A 26,781-nucleotide genomic window follows, 5' to 3' on the forward strand; every position below is an offset into this window, starting at 1 on the left:
GAGATGAATGGCAATGAACAGTTGAATAGGAGAGAGGAAAAGAAAAGGAAAAAGAAAAGATGGGGGTAGACCTAAGTATTACTTGGACTTCTTTCTTGTCTGGCGTGACAAGCCAGTAGCGGTAAGAACAATTCCGCCACACTGATCAAACGCCGATAAAGCCGAGCAACTTTCTCTGTCACATGTCCTCTTGAGGTTAAAAGTGGTATAAGAAGAACGTAAGTAATACGAGTGAGTGCATTAGGGATACAGCTGCAAGCTGCATTCAGCCCAACATCATGTCCAACAAGGAATCATCCGCTCCTTCCCCAGCTCCTAGCTCTCTAAGTCCCTATCTCGATGCTGTGGCCAACATATTCCACCCCGTGGCGAGCCCAGTCCTCAACTCGTACAATCTTTTTCACGGCTGGAAAGAGAGCATGGGTTTGGTACAACCTGGAACTGCAGAGAACTTGACCAAGGAGGTCCAACGTGAGTCACACTGTTCCGTTCACTCATATCGATGGATGATTGGACTGTATCCGATCCGACGGTCGCATCGCCGTATTCCCAGGCTGATCATACAGAGGTTCACCTCGCCAACTGGTTTTTCGACGGAGCACGAGCAGATATATCCAAAGTCGTCTCTGCCAGTCCGGCTTTCCAGCTCACTCACACTTTCTCCCTTGGATCTAGTAGCAGACCGCCTGCATACAATTTTGGTGCAATCTTTGCCAATGCCAACGTGAGCTGCAATTGTTTCCCCCATAGGCAGCAGCTGATGAGAAGACCTTTCTGCATGGAAGTGTGGACGGACAGGGACAAGTAACGGCCAGAGCCAATCAGACATGGTCTCCTCATGACATTTCAAAACTACAAGCACAAGTGATTCCTTCTCGATTGACTAAAGACAGGTCAACTAACAAGTTGTAGCTCACCAACAAACCTGCTCAAACCATGGTCCAAATCGAACATGATCATCTCGCTCCTCATTACACCTTTTCACTAAAATCTATGAACCCAGGACTTCTAGATGGTACTGGTATACACTTCGTCTCTCTTTTACACTCCATAGGTCCCCGTCTCTCTCTCGGTTTCGAGACTATCATCCAAAACACATCGGTGTCAAAGCTAGAAACATCGACTTCTTACCTCGCCAAACTCACTTCTCTCCCTGATCGTTCAGCCGCCGCTTCAGCTGCTCTATCACCTCTTGGGGGTCCACCCATCGCTCAACCATTCTCACCATCTTGGATCGCCACTGCACAATTGCAACCATCAGGAAACGTTCAGGCGACATACTATCAGAAAATGAGCGACAAAGTTGACGTGGCTCTGGATCTTCAGACCAACTTCCAACCTGCCAGCCCGTTGGGACCCAGTCAGCGTGGAGCCACGGCCACATTAGGAGCAAAATATGACTTCCGACCGGCGACTTTCAGAGCACAGGTGGATAGTAATATGAAAGTTGGCATGCTGCTAGAGCAACGGTTCACGCCTGCTTTTGCGTTCCTTGTAGGAGGGGAGATTGATCACGCCAGGGTAGGTGATGAGACAAGCCACTGAGGAAAGTCGCTGACAGACTCAGAACACATCTCGATTCGGTGTTGGTATCCAAATCGAGTCTACAACCATGTGAGTTGATGATATGTAGCGACGCGATCGTGACTCAGCTGACAACGCAGGACACAGGAGGAGATGATGGCGGCTGGGATGATACAATAGCGGGGTGGTCGAATATCTGGAGGAATGTATTGGAGCCTAGCGGAAGTAGAGGACTGCTCTCATGGTGGACAATATACCATCACCTGGCAGCTAACCCATCTCTGCGGCCTGCGGCCAAACTTTGGCTTGTAAGGATTATATCGCATGCATCTCTCACAATTCACCATTAAGGTGTATTATTTTCCTGGCAGTTTTACATCATTTCTCCCGGGCAGTCTGGGTGCTTGGTGCGACCTGGCACTGGAGCACTTTGGCTCGCCATCCACCTCCTCTCTCACTACAAACCACCGTTGGTCGGTCAAGATGCCTCCTCGGCGCTCTCAGCCTCCAACCGAGGTCCCCCAGGCCTCTTCTAGTCTGACAGGGGTCGATGACCTCACTCGGCAGGTTCAAGCTGCTGTTGAAAATTTCCAAGCTGGCGGACAAGATATTTTGTCGCAGCTCCTTCGATCTCAACTCAAGTCTTCGACATCTCCACTCGGTCCTATAGGGCTCTCTGTAGTGATCAGGGACGTTCTATCTTCATCCCTTGATGTTTCATCCTTGCAGCAACTGATGGTCGGGCTGATCGACTCGTTCGAGAATGAAGACAAAGAAGAGCAAGTAGAGCTTCTAGGGGAAGCACTGGTGGATGTTGTAGAATTACTCGAGGAAGAAAGGGAAGACGTGCAAGATCTGAAAACGAAAGGCAAGGATATGGACGTGGATGGAGAGTTCAAGTCGCTCAATCAAGGAGAAAAGGGGTTGGAGTTGATCAAGTTACTCATGGTGAGCACAATCATATTCGGACCTGCAATATTCTTCCTGTTCTGGTCATATGTGGTCATCACAACAAAAGTTTCTGAGCTGAATGATATAGCAATCAGATCACTTACCTTCCCATATACCCAATCTCTTGATCAGCCCTCATACCCTGCTTCAGCTCGGACTTCACCCAATACCTCACAACCCTCAAGCATTACAGCGATCTCTAGTCAAACGTAATACCACCCTCTTTTTCAAACAGTCAAAATACAACCTTCTTCGAGAATCTTCCGAAGGATTCTCTGGTCTCATTGTCCTTCTCACTGGTCCTGATGCTCTGACATCAGATTTCACACATACAGCTAGGATCGCTCGAGCTAAGAGACTTTGGGGAAAGGTGATGAGTCTTATTGGATACTTCAACCTCTCACCACCTAGGGTATTAGATATAATATTGGAAATCATGGCTTGTCACGTGGCAGATCACTGGAGAATCTTCCTCGAGCTCTTGAGGTGTTCACCTTGGGGATCTTCAGCAGTGGCCGTTGTCAATGGTAAAGGTAAAGAGAAGGCAGTGCACGGATGGCCAGAAGATGAGATTAGTGGTGTGGCAAGTTGCATGGATGATGAAGGAGATAGAGTGCTGAGTCAGGTATTGGGAGTCAAATTTGGTTTCTACCAAGTAAGTTATCGTTGAGGAGATGCCCTTGACTTTGATGAACGGCAACAGCGTGACTGACGAGATAGCGCCAGGATGGCGGAGATACACCTCTAGAATTAGCCATGGTTGCGGCGTTACTCATCAAACATCGCTTCATATCACTTGCCGATCTTTTCCCTTTCGTGAGCTCATCTCATTCGTATGATAAGTATTGTAGCTGAGGGTGTAGCTGTCCCCCGATGATATTCAGATGGAAGGGATTCGACAAAAGTGGCTCGCCTCCATCTCTTCCCGTTCAGGACCCTCAAACGCCCTTTCGAACTCTGTCCTCCTTGATGATGATGCTCCCTCTTCCTCCGATTCTCAGAATGCGGAAACGACAGGCCCTCCCCCCAAACCTTCACCGGAGCAACGTATACAGCTTCTCCAAGCTCTTCTCTCCGTGGGGGAATCGTCCGCGTCTCTGTTTATCCTCGGCAAATTTCCATGGGTTGCGCAGAGTCATCCAGCAGTTGCTGATCTCATTTTAAGACTAGTGGCTCATGCCCTAGAAGGACTATATCGATCTTACGCCCATCGAAGGTTTGGTATCGCTGATGAAGAAGTCACAGAATCTGAAGGGGATATACCTGCACCTACATATATGTCTTCACAGCGGAAAGAGATTGTGAATACCCTGTTGGTACCCACACCGCCGGAGACTTCCACCAGAACATTCGAATTTTTCTATCCGGACTGGAGTGAAGACGCCGAAGTGTGGTTGACGATCGATGATGTACATCAAAAAGCCCTTCGATGGCTTGGGCTCATTCGTGGTCTAGGGGCGAGAGCGGTGGAGGTGATGGTGAAGTTGTGCAGACTAGGCGCGGCTCATTATGCCGTCTTACGCAAGGCCAAAGAGGTGGAACAAGGTCTTGATCATCCTCTCAAAATCAAAGATGAATTGCGACTTGTGGAAGTGAGCCAAATCATTCCGAAGAATAACAACAAGCTTACGGTTCATAGCCCACTCTTACAGAAATGGAACCTTGGCTTCAAATCTTACGAATCTCCCTTCTTCCCGCATTGTCTGTTGGTAATGCCACAGCTGCTTTCGACATTGAACTCTGGCATTTGATACAACACTTTCCATATCCTGTGCGATATCGTCTATATGGCGAGTGGAGAGATTCGACATGTTCCTTCTCCGGACGTAACTCCTGTCCTGTCGCTTCACACGCTGCTGCCGAATGCACGAGAGAAATCAAGAAAGCCCTTTCGAGAGTGACAGCCGCTCAATCTGCACCTACCGCCGGTGCCTCAGGTGCTGCTGCTCAAGATCGGGGTCCGGCGAGGGTGTTGGCTAAGTTGAGTCACACCAATCCTTGTGCGTTATGGACGACGGCGGTCACACAAGTGAAAGCTTATTCAAACATTGGTCAATTCATCGTGGAAGCAGGAAGATACATGACTCAATTATCGATGGATGTGGCAACTTTCACCCTTGTCGACACTTTGTCAGACGACATGATTCCTCGGTTAGATGCTACAGGAACAAACGTCGCCCAGTGGTTAGAGAGTGAGCTTAGCTCGGTTGCCTGCATCTGAGCTGACGTGACTTAGGTTTATCAACATTCGTAGGTGACTTCAATCGTCGGTATCAGCAAATGGATCTTGAGCCGATTTTACAATTCATCATCAATCGACAAATGCGTGGCGAGTCTGCAGATCTTATCGTTCTCACACAACTTGTCTCCAAAATGCAAGGTATCACCCTGGTAGAGAACCACGCCATATCGGAAGGCCAACTACAAGCTTACGCCACGGGAAGAGAAATGATACGCGAAGCTTTTTTCGCTACGACACCCACCATTGCTAGACCATCTGATGATCCGACTCAACAACCGAAACAAGGACCGGTGGATAAGATCAAGAGTACCAAACGATCTTTACCCCGTCTCATCAGTGCTTTGCGAGAGGCCAAATTAGCCATACCACTGTGGATCGCGCTCGCTCAGACCCGTCAAGGTGCGGCTGATCGACTGGTCGATGCTCCACTCAAAGCTATGTCCAAGATCCAAGACACTTGTCATGAAGCTTTCATTCAATATAGTGATCTACTCTCAGAACATCTCTTACCAGAAGAGCATGTCATGCTTACTCCGGATTTAACATCGCTAGTCAACGATTTTGGCTTAGAGTATAGTATGGCATTCCAAATCCTTCGACCAAAGTTGAACGCTCAATTGGCAAAGGCAAAAGAACAGGATAAAGAAGCCGTTCAGAGAAAATTACAACTCGAAAGACTCAAAGCTCTTAGTCCGAATAAAGAATCAATGCAAATCCCATTACCCGTCACACCTAAAAGCCCTAGTATGGAAATCGAAGGGGAGCTTTCTCCCGCTCAATCACCAATCGGTGATGTGTCCATGACTGAAAGTCTAAATGGTACATCGATCTCCCTTCCTCCACCCAAATTGAAGCAAAAATCAAGAGGATGGTTTCCCGTCGCTTTAACTACAACAGCACAACAAGCTAAAGGAATGTTACCACCGAACGTAAACGAAATCATGAGTGCTCCATTTTTCGTCATCTTCTGGCATTTGTCCATTTCAGATATCAGCTTTTCATCAGAGACTTATCAAAAAGCCATCGAAAGCATATCTGCTTTCGAAAAAGATATGTCGACTTGGCGTACTGCCAACACCAATGAAGTCAAGGCCGAACGTCAAAGATTGAAGATGCAAGTCGAAAGATTAACTGCGGAAAGGGATATTCAGCAAGGTTTGGTTAATGGACCTATCAGACGTAGATTACGATCTGAATCATCGAAATGGTTTGGCAAAAGTGAGTCTTTTCGTTTACAAATACGTGAGGCACATCTGACATGAATAGCGATTGTAGAAAGACAATCTCAACGTGCTTTGGGTATACAACTCCATCAATATTGTTTTTACCCTCGTGCTTTGCTCACTCCGTCCGACGCCATGTTCGTGGCGAAGTTTATACGATTAGCACATGATCTGGGTACTGTCGGTTTCTCAACAGTGTATGCGTATAACAACGTGAGTGAAGTTCTACCTCTTTCTTACCTGTCCCCTTATTCCGCCATAGTGTATTTCATCTCCTCCTTGAGCTCTAGAGACGGAAACAGTGAAAATTTGATTATGTACGGTACAGCCATCACAAATAGGATGGAACTGATGAGCAGTTCTTCAACGACCAACTGGCAGCTTGTATATTTTCTTGTACCGAGAGCGAAGCTAGGAATCTTGGGAGATGCCTAAAAGCCATCTTGGCCGATTTAGACGCTTGGCACTCTGATGAGGCGCGGTATAAAAAAGAAGCGATGGGGATATCAGACACGGGGACAGGGGAGACGTTACCAGGGATGTTATATAGGGCCAGAGTGGGGGAAAACCTAAAGGTCATGTCGTGGAACGAATACAGAAATTTGTTTGCCAAATTCCATGCGAATGTCTGCACAGTGAGTCTATCCTCTTTCCAATAAATCTATTCTCTCTTCACCGTGACTATTCTCTCCAACTTCAATACGTCAATTCACTTTTTGACTCGCTTCGCTTTGGCACTCTTTCCGTCTCTGCGTCGACTAGTACTGTGGCTCAGTTCCTCCACATGATGCGCTGAAAGAATTGAAAGGTCCAAGCTGATCAAAAGGCTTTAACATCTTGCTGGGCGGAGAACGATTATATGCATATGCACAACGCCACTACTGTCGCCTTACAGATCCTACCGTTCTTCCCCATAATGGACACTCACGGCAAAGCTATAGAAGCAGCCGTCGGCGATTTGATTTCTGAGAAACAAGGTCCAATCACCCCAGATATGAAACTTTCTTGTGGCTCGTACGTGTCTCAAGCTCCATCTTTTGCGGATTTCATTGACGTTTGTAGGTACTTACGAAGTCTCAAAGTCCGAATCAACACCAAACCTTACGTTCCTCCCTCTAGCTTTCACTCGAGCGGCTCTTCTAGATCCGTCGTGACCAATGGGGTTGGTACATCTACCAACAAGGCCATACCACAAGGTCCGAAATCTGCCCAGGCCCCTTCTACTGTTGCCTCTCCTTCTCGTCTGACGACGGAAGAAAAGGTCAATGGGATCGCTGTCTCTTCCACTCGAACGACGGAGATCAACGCCACGCCTACGATGTCGGATCCGAAAGAGCTGCGTAGGAAGTTGGAGGAAGCTAGAGCTAAAGGTCCGACTGCGACTTCGATCCAGGCGAAAGAAGAACAATCTGGATCTGTTACGGAAGTCAAATCTGGCACACCACCCGCCACCAACGCATCTTCAAAGTTAGCCGCTACAACGATGCCTACGCCTCCTGCCGGTCCTAGAGCTACTCGATCTACGACTATTGTGCCTACGTCGTCGTCAACGGTTGGTATACTCACGGCACCGATCTCGAGCTCCGTAAGGCCTGACACACAATCTACGAATCCTTCTCTACCCACTGGACCATCCAAACATGCTTTACCGGTCAGACCTGGGATCCCTACCTCATCGCACGCGTCAATGCTTCCACCGGCCTCTCTATCAGTGGATGAAGAACGTGCCGCTGCTCGGGCTAGAAAATTCGGTATGATCTCCCAACCATTACCCAAGCTTCCGCCTACCGGTCCAGCCTCCCACGCCCCTTCGCCGGTCCCGACGGTGGATAAGAAAGTAGAGAAAGAACCGCCAAAGACGAAAATCACTCCTCCACCTAGCTTACGATCTAGACGCAGTGCCTCGGTCGATTCCCGAATCAGCGAGAAATCTCGTCGGTCCAGACGTGAAAGGGATGATCGGGATAGGTTGAAAGAACGTGAGAAAGAGAGAGAACGTTCAAAGACGAAAGACGTTGATAGAACTACTCGTTCGAGAACTCCGGCGGAAAGAATGACAGATGATGTTAAAGAACGTCGTAAACAAGAAGAATTGTTACAAGCTCGAGCGGATAAATTGGCTGGGGTTGCTGAAACTCGAGAAACGCGTAGGACAAGTCGTGAGACGGAGAAAGAAAGGGAAGAACGTAAACTTCGTGAGAAAGAACGAGATAGGGGACATGATCGTCATGGTGATAGGGATAGAGATAGGGATAAAAGAACGGACGAAGGACATAAACGTAAAAGGGATGAAGAAACCAGACGAGTTGATTCAGGACGTCGTGAACGGGAAAGGGAAAGAGAAAGAGAAAGGGATAAAGATAGAAGGGATGAAAGAGATAGGAGAGATGATTATAGAGATAAAGAAAGAGAAAGAGAAAGAAGACCAAGGGATGATAATCATCGACGCGATAGGGATTATGAAGAAAGAGATTTTCGCAAAAGGGATGAAAGGGAAAACACACGTGATTCTCGATATAAAACTTCTCCGCCTAGAGAAATGAGGTCGAGAACAGGTGGAATATCTAATGGGAATGGAGTTGGAAATGGAGTGGGGAATGTTGGTAATGGTGATAAAACTCCAAAGAGGGATATGACAAACAAAGAGGTATTACCACCTAGACCTGATCCAGAAATGGGAGATAGGATCGTGGAAGCTCCAAGGACACGTTCGACAGATGTGAGTTTGTTTGACATCTTTTTTTCTTTCTTCCCTCTCGTCCCTCCTCTCCCTTCCCCTCCTTCTCCTCCCTCCATCATCTACTTTACCCTCACACCCTGTCGGTTTTCTTAGGTTCAGTACACTCTGATCCCTCTCTTCGCGCGTCACTCTCAACTAATTGATATTCTATTGAGTGTCTCCTCGAACGGCGGAAAGATGTGAAGTATTGAATGAAAGGAGTGAGAACCTCAACCGGACTGACGGATAGACTACAAGATCAATCCCACCTAAAGTGGATAACAATCGACCTCATCCTTCTTTACCACCTCGACCTACAGGTAGGACCGATCTGGCCACTCGGATGGGATCTGGGGATAGAGATTCGTCACCTAACAAACCATCTGAAAACCCACGAACGGGAGTTGAAGAGGATAAATCGGGTGATATGAGGAAGAGACCTTTAGAGGGTTAGTTCACATTTAACTCATTTTCACTTCTTCTTGCCCCTCCCCCCCTCCCCTTTCCACCCTCTTCCCTTACACCTAGACGAATCATGAGAGCAAAATCTACATTTCGTCTCATTCACCTTCACCCCTGCTGTGATTGGATTTTCCCTCAGTATGACACCGGAATCGAAAACCGATCAGGACGAGTCAGAGATAGAAAATCCCGCTGAGAATCAGTCAACAATCTCACTGACATGACAGAAGAACAACATACGAGAGAAGGTTCACCAGGTACTTCAAAACGAATCAAGATTGATCGTGATAAAGCACGTAGAGGTAGAGAAGGTGGGAATAGGTTATTGGCAGATGCCATGAAGGCCGTTGGAGATAAATGATCTCTTTCCGTTCTTTCAACGTTTGTTAATAAAGTATCTAAGAACCCTTCTTCTATAAACGTTTGAGATCTAAATCTTGTCAACAAACTCAACAAACTTGGAAATTCCTACTCCTTCTTGATATACGCTTATGAAGAGAAGCATGGTGTTTGGTATTCATGATTTCGTAAAAATGATGCATCTTTTCACATCTACCATGACAATCTTATCTAAGGTCACAAATGACACCGTGCATAACAGTGACAAAAGCTTCGAGAGACGGATAACACAACAGCATTACAACGATAACGAATACAACTGATGAGTCAAATGATGAGGGATAGAACTATGTGTATGATGATCCCCACGATGCGAACGATTCGTTTCAACCGGAGTAGTAGACATGTCAATCCTAACGAACAACGTAGCAAATATATACTTGCTAAATAAATTATCATACAAAGATAAATAATGATAACCCCTAGGTGTTTTTGACAAAGGTTTCGTCCATCTGGCTATCAAAGATTTATTCTTGATTTCCAATAATAAAAATGTCAAATGTAATATTGAAGGAGTGGAAATGAATTCGAAAGAAAGAGTTTCGTTCCATGTGGTGTTTAACGACATCCCGTCCATTTTACTCGTCTTGCGAGTATCGTTTCCTAATGTCGCTTCGACATAAAGATCCTGAGCCGGGAGTCTTTGTGCGGATATTATTTGAATTCGGACATGATAAATCTGTTGTATCTCATGTATCTTTTGTCGGAGTGAAATGGGTTTCAACACATAACCAGGAGTATCGGAAAACATGGCGTGATTTAGGATAGCACCATGATCTACAGTTTGCCAGTTGATAGCTACCAATTGACATCCTGCTGACCAAAAGGGGATCGGATCGTAATTGCTACTGGTTATACGTAGTGCTTTCGGATATACACGGGATATATGAGTGTAATTATGTTTGATCCAATCGTTTTTGGCTTCACGAAGTATTCTACCTCCAGTTTTATCAGAAACGGAAAATTGATGTCGAGGTTCGTAAGTCACAAGTTTGGAGAAACCCTGGTATTTGATACCGGCGGTGTAAACTAGTAATTCTGCTAGAGAAGGAGAAAAGGCAGGTCGATCGGGTGTGGAAGTATTGGACAAACGTCGTTTGAGACGGGCCAACCCAGAATCAGATTCGGTGGTGGAGTCGGAGGCGGGGATAGCTGCTACTGTAGCTACAGAGCTAGCGGTGACAGTCGAAGAGGAAGCCGTAGCGACAGATGTTGCGGTTATCGAAGGAGAAAAAGTAGCCTCACGTGGCGAAGGAGAGAGTGAAGAAGACGAAAAAGTCGCACTGGTGGGTGTCGAATCCAACTTGCGAGCTTTGGTCTTGAACAAAATCCGATACTTGAGCTCTTCCGGACTAGGCAGTCCTTCGCGATCATCGATCGGGCTTGTGATCAGATTATCGCCGAATTCTTCACGAAGAATCATAGCCAACTTGCCCTGCTGCTCAAAAGAGCAGTGAACTTCGGCAGAGATGATGACCGGATATGGCGAGATGACAAAGGCGTATTTACTGATAGCTTGACAGATGTCGCGTACGGGTACACTTGATGTGAGAGTGACTCGGTGATGCGCAACAGGTTCGTTGTCTCCATCATGACAATCAACTATTTGTCAGCTTAGACCCGCATACTGATGGACCCAGTAGCTCACTTTCGACACACCGGCAGCCCCCTAGCAAGACTCGAATGTAACCCTCGACGGTACTTTCTCCTCGCCATTGCTCTCCCACGAGGTAGGTATTGTGCGAGCTGGAAATGAAGTAGTGCTGCAGAGGAAACGTCATGTCATCCTCCAGACGAGGGTTGTTATCGGCAGAAGGCAAAAATTCAGCCAACGACTCGACCGTCCATTCTTCACCATGTGCATACTTGTCAAACAGTTCATCGCCCTTGACGTGTTGTATATCCGCGAGGAATCTATCGACAGCGTTTCGATCCAGCTTTCCACTACTAGTGAGTGATGCATGAAGAGAAAGAACCTCTGGTCGGGTCTGTGCAGCCTTTACGAGAGACCGGAAAGCGTCGATATCTAACGATGCCTGACAGTGAGCGACATTCCACCAGGTACTGACTGATCTACGCACAACATGATCATGAAGTAGCCTAGCAGGAACGGTGAGTCCCATCTGACCGCACAATCCCAAGGCACTCTCGAGATCTATCGTCTTGGCTCCGGCTGGCCAAAGCTGGCGAATCCAGAGCAAGTCGGGATCAGTGGGTGTGACTTGCGCGACCAATCTGTCGGATGTTTGCGAGACAAGTGTTTGCAAAGTGTTCACCCAAAGATCATAGACGTCGTCGGTGAGAGCGATCATATGAAGAACTTTCCATTGTCCAGACCGAACGTAAACTACGGTGATCCAACGTTTGCCATTGTAGGCTTCTGTGGGTGGTTGTCCCAGGCGTAGTTCGCGGATGGAGTTGACAGCGACTGAGCGTCAGTGTTCGTCCCTTATACCCAAAGGATTGTGCGAGTATCATTGATGCTATGATACATATACCGGCTAGGCAATTCAACGTGAGTGTAAAGAGATGAAGTGACAAACGTGTGTGTCGTTGAACACAAGAACTCACTGTTACTCCCCTTTCCCGCCCATTTAATCTCATCATCTTCTATCCTTATGACGACTTGTTTCAACTTTTTGCTCGAAATCTTGAGCATCGGTACCCCCTTTGACAATTGTCTCGGTACCAACCCACTCTTGACCATATCGTTCATCTCTTTCTCTCTTACATGGATACATAGAGGAATATGTACAACAATCACAGACGGATCAGACAGTTGATGATGACGATTTTGCTGTGTACTCCATAATCTACACGTGTCAGCGTACACCCCCAAGCATGAGGCGATGCCCAGGCGGTAGGATGAATGAGCGATCGATATGCAGGACACATGTGTAAGTTGGACAGATGATCGCCCTCAGCTAGCCGTTCTTAGATTACATGACTGACTTCTTACCCCGTAGGATCAGACTTAGCATGGAATAGTATTTCATCATCATCGGGCGATCTTTCGTTTTCTCATTCGAACCTCTTCTCGTTCAAAAGGAATGTTTATGTATGGTGAAGTAGAGATGATTGTGGTGTGCAGGATTCTTGGTCACTCGGAATGAACGTTGCGAAGTTGTGCAGTTGTGAAGTTGTGATAGTCCAGAATGGAGACGGATGAAAATGACTCACTATCTACTTTATTCATTCTATCGACAATGGGTCTTCTGAATCATGGTCTATTGATCAACTCGCTTGCCCCACTACGATCAACACACGTATTTCGTCTGCTGAGGCGCTATACAAGAAGGCGCCGAGACAGGTGGAGAAATTTGATAAAAGGAGTTGGAAGTCACACCTCAAAGGTGTAACAAAGTAAAAAAACAAGATGGAAGGCTCAGAAAAAGCAACGTTTGGCATGTGCTGTCGATCCGCATAGCGTCCCCCGAAGGATAGAGGCCTAGGACTGGGGCGACAATAGAGTCGTCATAGCCTGTAAGGGGTGGGAGGGAAACGAGAAGTAAAAAAACTTACCAGGCTACATCGGCGATGATATGGGGATCCAAGATGAGTGAGGTTGTGAGAGGAGTGTAGAGAGGTAAAGTAAAGAGAGAGGGAGAGAGCGAGGTTGAAGTAAAGTTTCGACGTGTCCGCTTGACCCCACGTGGTGCGGCATTGAGGAGACAACTTGTGGCGTGTGGCACATGACGCTCGCTGAGAGTAGTACGTACGAGTAACTACATCCCCTCCAAGCGAGCATTGACCACAACCATCTTGAGTAGAGGAGGTAAATGAACAAACCAGGACGCTTCCAATTATGCATGTCATGTTATCAATCAATTCAACGTTACCATCAAAGATAACCATTCGCTTTGAACCACTGCGATATCAGCAACCCTCACACTCGAGTAGACCACCAACTCACCTCTTCCACATCCTTGCTGTCTCTCTTCAACCAATCCGCCGCAGCTTGAATACTATCACAAGCCTGAGATGCTGATAATTTGTACTTTCGTGTATCTTTCGACGCAAAGAACTTGCGTGCTTGTTCCAGATCTTCGTACGATGTGAACGAGGCGAAAGAACCTTTGACGAGGTAAGTGAGACCGTAACCTTCTTCGAATTTCTTGACCAGATCGTCGTAGTTGTCAATGAAAAATTGACGAATAGCTCTACGGGCTTTTGGATTGCCACTGAGTCCGAACTGATCATCAGCTCCTCATTCGTTATACCTTGACCTTCTTCCAGGACCCAGTAGAACTGTGCCCCGACATGATAGTGGCGTCGGCTTGAGTTTCTGACTTTCCCTTGGCGGATCGCTCGCGAGGTGATGAGACAAGAAAAGCAAGGGATGATTGTGAACAGCAGATGCGAGGACATGAGCAAATAAAATGGACCCACGAAGTAAATATATATATCCTGATCCTTGATACTCCCATCCTTCATCATCCCAAACACCCTCTGCAACAATTCTTCCTTTCCAGTCGCACACATGGCATACATCGCATCCACTTTCGTACTCGGGTTGGGAGGTTTGTTATACACCTCTACGATCTTCTCAAATTCTTTCTCCCCTCCATGTCTAACGCTATTGACATAGATGGTCCTCTGCAAATCTGGCGGAATTTGGGAATCATCGCCGTTCTCCAAAAATGGCTTGAAACGTTTTTTGATTTCTCCCAAAACCTCCTCATCCTCACCAAGCGCAACTTGTGAAACTGACAATTCTCGCAGTTCCTTGATATCCGGCGCGTCATTATCACTTGAATCAAATGAGAGTTTGTCCACCAGAGGTTTGAATAACTTGACACGAAGGTTCTTAATTGCATTCTTGACGGTATCCGGTTGTTCCCACCAAGTGTCCCCGATCCTGCTCAAAGAAGTACCGATCAAAGACCAAGGTAAAAACTCCGTTTCTGTCTTTCCCAGAGCATGAATGAGGTTGAGAGAACCGGAAGTCTTGGCATAGCCGGCACGAGCAAGCGTAGTAGCATCAGAAACCAGTCCAACTCTATCTTCGATAGAAAATGAGGATGCTTGTTCACCCAGCTTGGCTAAACGTTCTGGAGAATATTTGACACGATAAACACCGATAGTCTCCGCATTGAGCTTGTAACATTCGGTAGTCCCGATGTCGAACGTTTGTTCACGAGAAGCGAGGTTATGATCGTGGTATACTTTGTTTTCTGACCCGCTTATAGTCTTGACTTCCAAGGGAACCCACCACAAAGTCTCGTCTTCTTCCGGTTTGACATCTCCAGTGGAAAGGAAACGATTTTGTGTGACTTTGATCTTACCTTCTCCGACTTCATCGACAGTAATGACGGGGAAACCGACCTTGAGTACCCAGTTCTTCATGATATTGGCGACATCCAGGCCGGATACTTCGGTGATACCATCCCATAGGTCTTTGGTGACCGCGTTGGAGTACATGTGTTTCTTGAGGTAATTTGAGACTCCCTTGAGGAACTTTTCTTCCCCGACGACGGCGCAGAGCATACGTAAGACCGAAGCACCTTTGGCGTACGAGATCGAGTCGAAGATTTGGTTGATATCACCTGCATCTCTGCATTCCACTTCAATAGGATGAGAGGAACGTTGAGCGTCGAGAGACAGAGCAGATTCAAGATGACCTTTGATGAATTGAGCGCGGACTTTCCATTCGGGCCAGATTCGATCTTCAATGATGACTTCACCCATGAACGTGGCGAATGATTCGTTGAGCCAGAGATTGTCCCACCATTTCATCCTAGTTGTCAGTCAACTTTCCTCCCTCGACGTTCAGGGGCTTCACTTCTCAATGAGGAAGGATGGGGTTCCACAGCTCAGGATAGAGGAAACTCACGTAACGGCATCACCAAACCAGGAGTGAGAACTCTCGTGGCATTGAACATCAGCAACCCTTTTCCGCGCCGCCAGCGAACCTTTCTTCTCATCAAAGAGGTAGGCAGTGGTACGTCCCACGAACAAACCCCAGTTCTCCATCGCACCAGCGTCGAAATCGTGAGCCACCAAGGTGTCGAGCTTGGGCAGCATGAAAGGAATATCAAAGATCTCTTCCAGGACCGGAGTCGCCCATGACTTGATGTCCAATGCGAACTGAGCTTGATGGATGAGGTTCGGAGTAGCGAAGATACGCAAGGGTACTGTTTTACCTGTCAATGGGGATTTGTAAGAGCTTGTCAAATGTGCGAATTGACCACAAGCAAAAGCGACCAGATATGTTGACATTTTAGGGGTGGGAGCGAACTGAGTGATGACCCATCCGGCATCGGAAGATCCCTCCTCTGTCTTTCCTTCGGTTTTACCTTCAGTCTTCCCCAACGATACGAGTGAACCTAACATTGAGCCCAACTCATACCCTTCCTTCAACGCCCCTTCAGGGGTGACGTTCGATGAAGCTTTCCAAGGTCCATGTCCTACCTCCGGCATATTGTTGAGAACCGTCTCCCCTTCTTTCGCTATCATCGACACAGCATAAGTAGATTTAATAAGAGGTTCATCCCAACATGGAAATCCTTTTCTCGCTGCTGTCGGTTCGAACTGGGTCAAAGCATAAATATCCCTCTTCCCTGTTTTCTCATTCACATCACCTTTAGATAGATAATATCCAGCCATGTTGTCACTGAGAAGACTCTCAAACCTACACCAAAGTCTGGTGTTTTTCGCTCCTTCCTTGAGACCGCCAGAAGGAAGAGAAGAAAGCGAGACATGTCCACGTTCTTTCTCTTTGTCGAATGTGAATGCGGAGATGGGAAGGACGAGAGAGGTGGTAGATTTCAAGTCGGAAGAAGATATCGCCAAATGAGTGATGGTGAGGTCTCGGTGGAGGTTGAAAGTGATGGAAGTGACATCGGAGAGGATGTCAAGGTGAATGATAGCTTCACCGGAGAAGTACGGAGAGCTGGAACGAAGATCAGTCTTGAAAACGAGGTCATAGTGCTATGTCATCAGTGCATGTCTGATTATGTTCCGGCCGTTGATAAGCAGAAGAATAAAGGGATGAATGCGATATGGAGAAATGAGTCGAGTCACTTACGGTGGGATAGACATCAGTAGGAAGTCTATGTTCCGTATCTTCTCCTGTCATCTTGTATCTCTCTACTCCGCCCGGTATGGCAATATACGGTTCAGCAGTCGCGGAATGTGCACAGAGACAGAATCTTCTTCTCTGATTCTGAAGTTGGAGTGGTCGCGGAGGACGCTTCACGACGTCAGCGTTACAATCATGGTCCATGGATCTCACTCGGAATGACGAGAGATGACTCACTTGGAATGCTGGATGGGCGATCGATGAGGCGATTGGAGTCTTTGTAAGAGTGTAAGATCTAAGAGAAGATAGACGAAGTGTCTTTCTTGTCAATAGGGAAGAGATCATATATATATGTGCAGGTAGGTGTGGTGGAGTTGGTTGGGGGTGGGTGGGGATGGGCGACGCGCAACCGACTACACCACGGGCCGGTGATCTGAGGTGAAGCGGCCACCGGGGAACGTAAAGCACAAAGATTGAACATCATGAACCGCTAACCGCATCTTTCGTGAGCCTCGTTCCCAGCCAACCGGCAAGGGAGCCAGGGAATCAGTTCCGCCTAACTTCGTTGGCCGTCGGGAGGTTTAACGAGCGGAATACTGGTTGCTGGATATCCATGCATCTTATGCTTACACAGGGTATATAAACTATGGGCAGAGACAATTGATTACAAGACATGTTGAATGTATCCCTCTCATAATACCGGGAGTCTTGACGGTTACCTGACTGAACTGATCAGAAATGGTTGGCCACGCTTGGACTACGAATCAGGGTCAAGAACTATCCCGTCAGTATTAACCAACAATGACTAACAAGAAGAAACTCGCCTCCTCTCGAGTCTTCTGTTGCGTTCGGAAACAACCGAGCATGGTACTGGTCACTGTGGTCGCGCCAGGTTTCTGAACTCCACGCATGGACATGCACATGTGACTGTGAGTCAGCTCGCTTCAATCTTCAATATCATTCACGTTGCATAAGAGTAAATAAGGAGGGGGGAAGAGTAGAGAACCAGAGCAAGGAAGAAACAGGAAAACAAACGACGTACTGAGCTTCCATGACGACCGCAACGCCTCGAGGACGAATAGCCTCTTCCACGGCCAAAGCGACTTGTTTAGTAAGACGTTCTTGAACTTGAAGTCTTCGGGAGAATGTCTCGGCAATACGAGCCAGTTTAGATAAGCCGAGCACGAGCTTGTTGGGAATGTACCCTATTGAGATCTAGAGTAAGTCTCATTTCACTCTACCTCTCACACTTGTCTCATGAGTGAAGAGGAGGTCACGTACACGCAGGGGAAGGAAGAGAAAGCAGAGTAAATTACTCACCTTTCCTGCAAAAGGGACCAAGTGGTGTTCACAAAGACTAAACACATTGATATCTCTCACAATAACCATCTCTTCATGATCCTCGGCAAAAACGGCATCATTGATGACATCCACCAAACGTTCCTCGTATCCTTTAGTCATCCAAATAAGAGCTTTGGCGTAACGTTCGGGAGTACGTTGGAGCCCTTCACGGTCGGGGTCTTCACCAATACATTCGAGTACGGTCCGGATGGCCCCGGAGAGAACAGCAAGATTTTTGGCTTTTTCTTCGGGTGTGCGATGAAGGCGGATCTTTGTTGATTTGGCTGTAAGTCAGTCTTCATCATCTTATACAGGTGTTTACATAGGTTTCCGCATCACCTTCCACGACAACTCCATAATGCCATTAGGTGACCAACAGCCATTGGGCATCTTCAGGGAATAGATGAGGTGAGAGGATACGCATTCAGCAGAGAACTTACCAGGCCACCCAAGCCCCTCCTCATCAGCAATCCCACCATTAGGTGACAATTCCTCGAATCGTCTCTCAACTTCTTCCATTTCGTCCAGATCTAACTCCTGCCTCACATCACCTCTTAACTCTTTCGTACTCTTCCCGTCCGGTCGGTGATCCATTTCATCATCACTTCGACCTGACTCAACGGAAACATAAGGGGAAAAGAATGCACCATTGGCAGATCCAGTAGGAGTGGATTGACCAGATCTTGGACGGAATCCAAACCCTTCTCTAGCTTGGCGGTTCTGGAGTGGCGACTTTATGTTGGAAGTCGGAGGACTTGTGGAGCTCTTGGAACTCTTAGAACTCATACTGGACGAAGTAGGAAGCATCTGTTTCGCCCTCCCTTGGGCTTTTGGAAGGGCAGGAGAACGGTCCAAAGCAGGTTTGGAAGCCGGCCAAGGGGATTTAGTCGATGAAACATGAATCGCACCAGATGAAGTAGTGGTGTTTAATTTCGATCGAGGTGATATTGGTTCGGCATGTCGTCGAAGTTGTTCAGCTAATTGAAGATGCGTAGGCGGCGAACGGGCGTTGGAATGCATTCGACCTCTTTCCCATGGACCGGTGGATGATTCAGATAGAAGGGAAAGGGAAGGATAGTCGGGAGTTTGTCGTGTAGGTTTGGGAGGTGTTGAGATGGGTCGAGGAAGTCTAGAAGCAGAGTTGGGACGAGACATGATTAATACGATAGGACAGTGAAGTCGAGATGAAATCGTATACTGGCTGGATGATCAGGATGGGACGATGATGTGAAAAGATGGATCGGATGATTGAGCGAGTGGTAGGGGTTCTTCGGATGGTTGATTATATGCTTTTCACAAGATTAGAGAGGGTGATCGAGTCACTCAATGTCACGCTCCAGATCGAGAGTCGATATGAGAAAACATGGTCATATATATAAGAATGAGACCCGTTCGAGTAGGTCGAATATGATTTGTATGACAGAGCAAAAGTGGAAATCTCCCGAGCGGGTTAAGCCGACTTCACCAAATCCCTGGCAAATCGGAGATAAATCCACTCGAACTTCTTATGGCCGAACACTCCCAGTGGGATTAATCGCCACACTAGCCGGTGTCGGCGTTTTCCCCTTCCCTCCCTTCTCTCGAATTGAACTAAGTGTTGTTTAACCGTCAAGCATTTCATCGACAAAATGGTAAGTGCACCCAAACCTCTCCCTATCGGTCTGTAAAGAAAAGCAGGAAGCCGCCAGTAGCTATCTCAAGCCAGTGCGGCACCTGGAATCATCATGTAGTATAATAGCTCATCAACCGGAGTTGCGGGAAAGGAAGGATATGACATGGCACAAGACACAGTCGGAGAATCCACAACGATATGAGGGTATGCGTTAAGATGACACTGATATATAGACGAAACGTACTAAGAAAGTCGGTATCACAGGAAAGTACGGTACTCGTTATGGTGCTTCTCTCCGAAAGACGTAAGTTGTCATATAAAATTCCTTTTTATGAAGATCGCTGATCGTGTAGGGTGAAGAAAATGGAAATTACTCAACATGCGAAATATCAGTGTCCCAGTTGTGGAAAGGTGAGATTTCGATCTGTTTCCCCAATGGTATCCCGATTCGTCTCTTTGGCTCTTGGGGCATCTCCTTATCTCTACTCAAATATCTTTATCAATGGTTGTCCCATTGGCTCAAGTACTTGGTCATGACAGAGGACAGCCGCTGGTGATTCCAGAAGTGGTTTAAAACACCGAGGATACTTGGACGGGATCTCCTTAGAAATGAAGTCTCTATGCGAAGACTGCGGCTGGCATCATTGAACACCTCTCGTCTCGTTGGGCTTACCGAGGAGGTGATTGAAAGACACAATGCAGACTGTGTAGCATGATCGAACTCAACACTGACAATCAGAACTCTGTCAAACGTACCGCCGTTGGGATTTGGGAATGTAGAGCTTGCAGAAAAGGATTCGCTGGAGGCGCTTACACTTTCTCTACACCTGCTGCCAACACTGTCCGTTCCACCATTCGTCGTCTTCGTGAAGTTGGTGAAGTTGGAGATGCTTGATCACGTATGACAGAACTAGTATCGACAACATGCAGCATGTACAGATATCCATTCATGCGTGTTTTATTGACTACATACAACATGACAAATATTCCTCTCCAAACAAAATGCTCGTGTGATATGCCCGATTTCCATTGAAATGATTATGCAGATGATTGTTCAACACCTTCGAATTTCCCTGGAGTAGTTTTCATCCTCCTTAAATTCTTTCTAGATCGTCTTCTCAACATCCTACCTGGAACACCAACCAAACCTTCAACCGCACTTCCTAAATTATGTGTCCCCATTCCACTCCCTGCTATAGCTTCCCATCTCTCTTCTGGTTCTCTGTTGATATCATCATTCTGTTCTCTCCATCTCTCGAATTGGTTCAAATCGTCCCCTTCCAACTTTTGCAAGATTGAACCGAGTACTAAAACCTCAGCAAAGGTATCACGATATCTTCGAACTCTAAGAAGCATGTCGACTTCATGACCTTTTTTATCTTCACCTGCCATATTGGGAGCTTGATCAGGTTGGTCCTTTTTCCTCTGGGCGATATCATTTTCAGTTTTTTGTTCTTCTCCTCGCCAGATGGCTAGTAAATTGGCATCATCTCCTCGAAGTGCTCGAACATCACGGATTTGAACTATCAGTCAGCTTTTTCCCTCATCACATCATCATATATTTCCCAAGACCGTCAAATCATCACAACGGATCACTAACACAGTAAGAGGGAAGATTTAAGAGATGTGAGGAGACTTACCATTCCGATCAGCCAATAACAATGTTCTTGGAACACCTTGAGACATACTATCCAACAACATCTGTCTAGCTTCTGCTTCCAGTTGGATGATCCTATCCATCAATTGTCTGAACAATTCTTTCTCCAATTGTTTCTCTTCTTTCTCCACTAACTTTCCTCCTTTCTTCTCCTTATGGGATGGCTCATCCTCATCCGCATCGTCATCCTCCTGTTTATTCGATTGTTCATCTTTCTGATCGACCGCTGCCTCCGCACGACGGACATCTTCCTCTACGTTCTTCTTGACCACACCGGCATTGAGACCCTCTCCATCTTCTGGGTCAGGGTCTGGATGTCCTGACTCAGACGGTTTCTCATTATCCTTTGATATCTTCACATCGGCCGTGTGAGATTCAGAGGGGGTAGTACTGTTATCACCGTTATTGGGGAATTTCGAGTTGGAAATGTCTTCGTCGACTGTCGTATCGTTCGACGTACAGGGACGAGTGTTGGATCCGACGGCTGTCTTGTCCGATACTTCAGTAGATGGAATATCAGAATCAGACTTGACAGAAGTACCAGACCCAGTGAAACGTTTACGCATATCGGCATAGAGGTCATGGTATCGTAGTACAAAGTCTGAATGTGGGTTGAAAGATTCAGGTTGTTCGGTCTTTTGTCTTTCGAAAGCTTCATGTTCGGCATTACGATTTGACACTGTGCTCAACTGAATAGTCAGTTACATCATATTACTGCATCTTTCAACAGTCATTTTCCTGAGGTGGTCAAAAACGTCTGATCAAGAGAATTGTCGGTCAGTCGGGGAGAGAGTAAGTCTTAACAAGGGACGCGGGAGGAGAGGATAGGTGAAAGTGAAAACTCACCAATCCGGTGATAGTCTGCACAGCGAAAGAAGTGACTATAGGGACGGCCATGAGAGCATAAACGATAAACACAACTTTTCCTGCCGGTTGGACTGGAGTATAATCCCCGAATCCGATCGTCAGAGACAGAATCATGACTGTGATCAGTATACTTCAATTTGGCTCACAAAACACACCTGCATAGATCGCGTCCCTGTGCATTAGCAGCTTTGAGGAATGAACAGAGAATACTTACCCGTATGGCCAGCCTTCGATGGAAGAGAATATAGCAGCTCCTGATACCCAGAAAACTACCAAACTGACAGCTGACCAAAAGAGATCGTAGACTTGACTCATCCTTGATGTGAGCAATACTCTGTCGCTGGCCCCTACATTCTCCCCTGCACGTCCTCCCCTTTTCGGATCTCCTTGGTGGCGTGACAACATGATAAACCTAGATATGAGAGACTGAAATGATGAGGAAGAACCCACATTTCCTCCCTCGAATTGATTCGATGTATCAACGCCATCTCCTCCAACAACCCTGCATGTGGTCTTTTCGAATTTGCTTCCTGATGCATAGCTGTTTCATACCTCTTTTTCCATCTATCTCGTCTCTCGTTGGCCCTCTGTGAGATAAACCCGATGATGAGCGCGATTTCGTTTCCTAGTTGACTGATCGTGAGGACGCTAAAGGGGAACACCAGTACTTTGCCTGCAGTGGTGGTGGGTGAGAAATCGCCGAATCCAATGGTCAGCGCGGTCTACATGGTCAGCATTTGAATCACTCAAAAACAGATGAATCATCGAGAGGACGATGTTGTACTCACCTGAACAGAAAAGTATATCGAATCGGAGTAGGCCCAATGTTCGATTTTGCAAAAGACGAGTGATTGGAGCGCCAGGATTCCCAAGAAAATAGTGACGGAAATCATGAACCTCTTTCCTTCTGATCGCACTTCCGATGTATCCTCGGAGGATTTACCAAACGCAAAGAAGTAGTGGACTATAAGGGCGATGGAAATAATACCAGCATCGATGATAGATACAACAGCACACCAGAAACCTTCGGCGAATTGATATCCGGCCGAGTTTCTAGTGACTATACCGAAGAGGATGAGATTGATTGCAGCCACAATGACCTTGAGGATCCAGTTCATGAGAGACCATTGTGTAGCGTGATGCCACCACCAAGTACGGGAGGAAGAGAAACGTAAGATGAGGAAAGCGTTTGCGAAGACATTTAGAGCGAGTCCGACAGCTGAAAGAGCAAGAGAGGCTGTTGGATCGGGTTGAGCAACACCATTCAGGGTGTACCAATGTTGCTGTGTGTCAGCACTACTCGTGAAGTAACGAGTAAGGAATGTTCTCGCACTCACGGTGAGAGCGGGTATGTCTAGTAAAGTGGAAAGAGGAGCCAAAACGGCAGCTGCCAATGGACAATATTTGGCCAAAGACCGGACATGGTAGGGACGGATGATGTACGAATGCCAAGTTTGAGGTTGTTCCACTTGTCCTTTACTAGTCGGCTGGTTATCCTTGTCTATCTCCTGATCTTGATCAGTAGGGGATCGGTCCTTGATCATCCTAGAGCCATGGTGTGTTGTTTTGGTGACGCAAAGAGCAAGGTTTGCCGTCGAGGGGAGGAAGTAAATCTGGAACCCCACGTGGCAAGAGAAGATGAGATGGACTTCCGTCGGAAACCCCCAGTCTCCCGGAGCCGAAGTTAGCCTTCTCGACCGTTCAATCACAAGTTGACACCGTCTTCTCTTCCCTCAACCCGGCTCAGTGATCAGTGAGATTATTGATAACGTCCTATCCTCTGGCCTTGCTCATCGCTCTCTACCGGACTTCTCAGGTCCTCCCCACGTCTATGTTCACCACACAAGCTTGTCTGTAAACTCCTGGAAGCCGCCCTTCATTCCAAGAATTTCGACACCGAGTTCTCGGATCCGAAAAGCAAGCGGAGCTTTTCATCTTGCAAGCAATGACGGACTCACACCCCTCGTCAACTGGTACTCCCGAGGGCATCGCATATCCCTCCCTTATCTCCGCTACCGTAGCTTCCGGGATGCCCCCACCCTCATTCAACGTCGCGGGGGCCTCGAGGAAACAAAACGTGGCATGTGATTCTTGCAGGGCCAAAAAGATCAAATGTCAACGCACGGTCACGACCGAAACCGTGGGTTTATATCTTGAATCCCCTCTCTTTCCCTCTCTTTCCTCATGTATCGCGTCTCATCCTTGCTCCCTCATGTACACCGACCAGAGTTGAGATCAGCCTGTTCTGATGTGCAGTGCGAACAATGCGTGACCAAAGGATGTGATTGCACCAGTTTCTACATCGAGCAACTTCAAGCCAAGATCAAAAAATCTCGTCCGCGACCAGACGATGATGGAAAGAATATGGGACGAAAACGTCGTCGGAAGAGTCTCAGCGTCCAAGGGGATGACCTTCAGGCAGCAAGTGGTAATCTGGTCACACTGGCCCAACAAGCTCGGGACGTATGGCAAGATTCTCGTCCAAGTAGTCAGTCAAGTTCTATTCCGGTGACCTGGGGTACCGAGGCAAGTGGCAGTCAAGTGGGAGGAGATAGTTGGAGTGTGGAACCTTTGGATGCTGACAGGTGAGTACGCTTTGTGGTAAACTGATTCCTGTCGACGAGTAATCATGCAGATCTTTACATCTGTTGGCGAACCTCGCTCCTTCAAAACCGCCAACTCTAGCTACTACTCTCCCTCACCAACGTCCTCCGTCTGTGCAACAATCCGACCTTCTCAAGTATCTCTTCTCGCCAACGGCGGTGCATCATCATGATTGGCAGTACACCGATTTGGACAGTCTTCGAGTCTGTGATCAAAGAGAATCAGATTTGTGGGAAGAGATGGGTGGTCATGTCTGGGTAGAACAGCCCAGTCAGGCGCATTTGAAATTGACAGACGAAGGATATAAAGAGTGAGTTCGGCACACTCAGCTTGGTCCACACGCCCCTAAGCTCACTTCTTATTCTACGTTGTATTTTGTATTTACCTCGGCTTACATCCTCATAGTTTTGCGGACGATCTGATAGAAACGTTCTTCTCCATCGTCCACATACGTTTTCCCATGCTCGACGGTCTCCTCCTGCGCGCCCGTCTGACCGAGCCTGACACCCATCCAAAAGGTCCAGTCTCGCATGGCCTGGTGGCTGTGGCCATTGCTTGGGGCTCCCGCTTCTCCGATCATCCGACGATTATCGCAGATCGACAAGAGGTTTCCGCACGAGATCAGAAGGGATCTGGAAGGAGCAGAAGTAGGATATGTCAACTTTTGGTGATCCGTGCGAGAGAGGTAGTGGAGGCTAGCAAGATGTTACGGATACCTAGTGTTGAAGCTGCTCAAACTCTAATGTTGCTTGAGCCTCTTGTCGCTCGTGAGTCATCCACAGCTTCAAGCTAGTAAGCTAATGTGACAGAGGCCCCTTTCCTAAAAGATAGTGAGTCAAAAGGAAATTTTGAGAGTCGTGTGGAAGAGTTGACATGGACAGAATATCAGCCTGTCGCGGTCTCTGCAGCGATCAAGCATATGCTTCAGTTAGGTTTGAATTCCCCTGCAGGTGTCTTCAGCTTGAAAGATGAGAGCGACAAGACGGCAGCCGCGTTCGTCTGGTGGACGATCAGTCTCTCGGATGGATTCAGAGCTGCTTTCCACAGACTCAAGCCCACTCTGTGAGCTTTCTTGGATTCGAGCGTCGTATAGACAACTTACGGACAGGAGCGACGCGGACTATGATCTCGCTCCACCCGAAGACGCCCCGTTGTCTTTCAGAGGGAATGAGACGGAGGGGAAAGACACTTCGGTTGTCCAAGATACTCCTACGGAGGCTGTTGTAAGTCTCAGCTCCGCCCTTCTTTCGTGCCTTGAATCCTCTATCTGGCTGGGTTGTGGTCCTATCTTCAGCTCCTCGGACCTCCCTTGACCAGAAAAAGATCCGTGTTGACACATTCAGGCCTGGTTCGGTGCCGCCAACGCCGGAGCGTTCATGTGTCGTCGTCTCTGCGAAGGTCTCTGGATTCCCCGTTCAAAAGAATATGGCATCACCACACCAGTATTGGCTTCCTTCGTACGCCTCAACCTCAAATGGAGGGATCAATACCTCACGAAACTTGGTGTACCATCCAAATGGCCTGACTCGTGGGACTTTCTGGCAGCCATCACGGCATGTTCTACCGATGTGTACTATCACTGTCTTTGGTTGGTGGTATGGCGAGCAATGGAGGAATTTGGTCTTGAAGAAACTCGGACTGGTCGACCTGCCAGCGAAGAACTCGTCAACCTGCAAAGTAGGATCAAGGGAGAGTCGGAACATGGTGCTATGCGCATAGCAGCTCTTGTGAGCTTTTTCTTCTCTCCCTTCCTTTTCTCCATTGCTTTTCTGCCGCATCGTTGCAACGTCGAGAAATAGCCACTTACTTGGTGTAGATCGCCGTTTTGACCGAAAACGGTTATCTTCGTTTAGACCCACTGATCCTCTATCATCCGATCTACGAAGCCGGTTGTTTCTTGGCCAACATGGGTCGAATGGAGTGTTTGGCTTGTATAGCAGGAATGAAACAATACTCAATCGCCTATCCTCAGATGTGGGACTTTAGTATCGAGATCGAAAATATCTATACCGAAGTATCTTCGAAACGTTCGTCGATGACATCGATCAATGGTTCACAAATGGAGTGTTCACGGACGGGATCGGAGATAACTCGAAATCATTCCATCGTCTCAGATCAAAGACCCGATGGTACCCCAATGACATCGACGATTTCAGTCC

At 47.3% G+C, this 26,781-nt stretch overlaps 8 protein-coding genes across 8 annotated transcripts; 4 read left to right on the plus strand and 4 right to left on the minus strand.

Moving 5' to 3' along the window:
• Positions 1-225: 225 nt before the first annotated feature.
• TREMEDRAFT_38680 (uncharacterized protein) lies at positions 226-1,866 on the plus strand. The gene is made up of 6 exons (XM_007003886.1): positions 226-471; positions 567-724; positions 769-864; positions 913-1,521; positions 1,568-1,614; positions 1,665-1,866. The coding sequence occupies exons 1-6, from the start codon at positions 279-281 to the stop codon at positions 1,702-1,704; spliced, it is 1,143 nt and encodes a 380-aa protein (XP_007003948.1). The 5' UTR covers positions 226-278; the 3' UTR covers positions 1,705-1,866.
• Positions 1,867-2,007: 141 nt separating this feature from the next.
• On the plus strand, positions 2,008-8,773 carry TREMEDRAFT_29485 (uncharacterized protein; the record flags this gene model as incomplete). The annotated part of the gene is made up of 11 exons (XM_007003768.1): positions 2,008-2,472; positions 2,564-3,130; positions 3,196-3,291; positions 3,339-4,061; positions 4,115-4,667; positions 4,712-5,935; positions 5,984-6,153; positions 6,300-6,575; positions 6,767-6,954; positions 7,003-7,485; positions 7,597-8,773. 11 exons carry the CDS (start codon positions 2,008-2,010, stop codon positions 8,771-8,773), a joined length of 5,922 nt encoding a protein of 1,973 aa, XP_007003830.1.
• Positions 8,774-9,640: 867 nt separating this feature from the next.
• TREMEDRAFT_38681 (uncharacterized protein) lies at positions 9,641-13,100 on the minus strand. Its single transcript, XM_007003887.1, has 7 exons — positions 13,043-13,100; positions 12,701-12,771; positions 12,092-12,333; positions 11,602-11,948; positions 11,169-11,556; positions 10,766-11,122; positions 9,641-10,678 (listed from the first exon to the last, which is right to left on the minus strand). The coding sequence occupies exons 3-7, from the start codon at positions 12,234-12,236 to the stop codon at positions 9,759-9,761; spliced, it is 2,157 nt and encodes a 718-aa protein (XP_007003949.1). The 5' UTR covers positions 12,237-12,333; positions 12,701-12,771; positions 13,043-13,100; the 3' UTR covers positions 9,641-9,758.
• Positions 13,101-13,361: 261 nt separating this feature from the next.
• On the minus strand, positions 13,362-16,598 carry TREMEDRAFT_29439 (uncharacterized protein; the record flags this gene model as incomplete). The annotated part of the gene is made up of 5 exons (XM_007003764.1): positions 13,362-13,388; positions 13,434-13,712; positions 13,910-15,257; positions 15,354-16,450; positions 16,548-16,598. 5 exons carry the CDS (start codon positions 16,596-16,598, stop codon positions 13,362-13,364), a joined length of 2,802 nt encoding a protein of 933 aa, XP_007003826.1.
• A 568-nt stretch (positions 16,599-17,166) lies between these two features.
• TREMEDRAFT_71492 (uncharacterized protein) lies at positions 17,167-19,037 on the minus strand (the record flags this gene model as incomplete). Its single annotated transcript, XM_007004302.1, has 5 exons — positions 17,167-17,318; positions 17,366-17,468; positions 17,584-17,756; positions 17,862-18,166; positions 18,323-19,037. 5 exons carry the CDS (start codon positions 19,035-19,037, stop codon positions 17,274-17,276), a joined length of 1,341 nt encoding a protein of 446 aa, XP_007004364.1. The 3' UTR covers positions 17,167-17,273.
• Positions 19,038-19,510: 473 nt separating this feature from the next.
• On the plus strand, positions 19,511-20,389 carry TREMEDRAFT_68436 (uncharacterized protein; the record flags this gene model as incomplete). The annotated part of the gene is made up of 4 exons (XM_007004236.1): positions 19,511-19,513; positions 19,728-19,798; positions 19,848-19,905; positions 20,234-20,389. 4 exons carry the CDS (start codon positions 19,511-19,513, stop codon positions 20,387-20,389), a joined length of 288 nt encoding a protein of 95 aa, XP_007004298.1.
• Positions 20,390-20,532: 143 nt separating this feature from the next.
• Positions 20,533-23,562, minus strand: TREMEDRAFT_30177 (uncharacterized protein; the record flags this gene model as incomplete). Its single annotated transcript, XM_007003838.1, has 8 exons — positions 20,533-21,017; positions 21,135-21,581; positions 21,693-21,840; positions 21,998-22,148; positions 22,233-22,334; positions 22,469-22,740; positions 22,807-23,301; positions 23,356-23,562. The coding sequence occupies 8 exons, from the start codon at positions 23,560-23,562 to the stop codon at positions 20,533-20,535; spliced, it is 2,307 nt and encodes a 768-aa protein (XP_007003900.1).
• A 485-nt stretch (positions 23,563-24,047) lies between these two features.
• Positions 24,048-26,636, plus strand: TREMEDRAFT_30253 (uncharacterized protein; the record flags this gene model as incomplete). Its single annotated transcript, XM_007003850.1, has 8 exons — positions 24,048-24,158; positions 24,275-24,603; positions 24,654-24,932; positions 25,028-25,393; positions 25,478-25,684; positions 25,731-25,845; positions 25,966-26,349; positions 26,439-26,636. Coding segments are annotated over 8 exons (1,989 nt in total), but the record flags the coding sequence as incomplete, so codon positions are not given.
• Between the last annotated feature and the right edge of the window lie 145 nt (positions 26,637-26,781).

This window comes from Tremella mesenterica (genome assembly GCF_000271645.1).
Source record: "Tremella mesenterica DSM 1558 unplaced genomic scaffold TREMEscaffold_4, whole genome shotgun sequence".
NCBI lineage: Eukaryota > Fungi > Basidiomycota > Tremellomycetes > Tremellales > Tremellaceae > Tremella > Tremella mesenterica.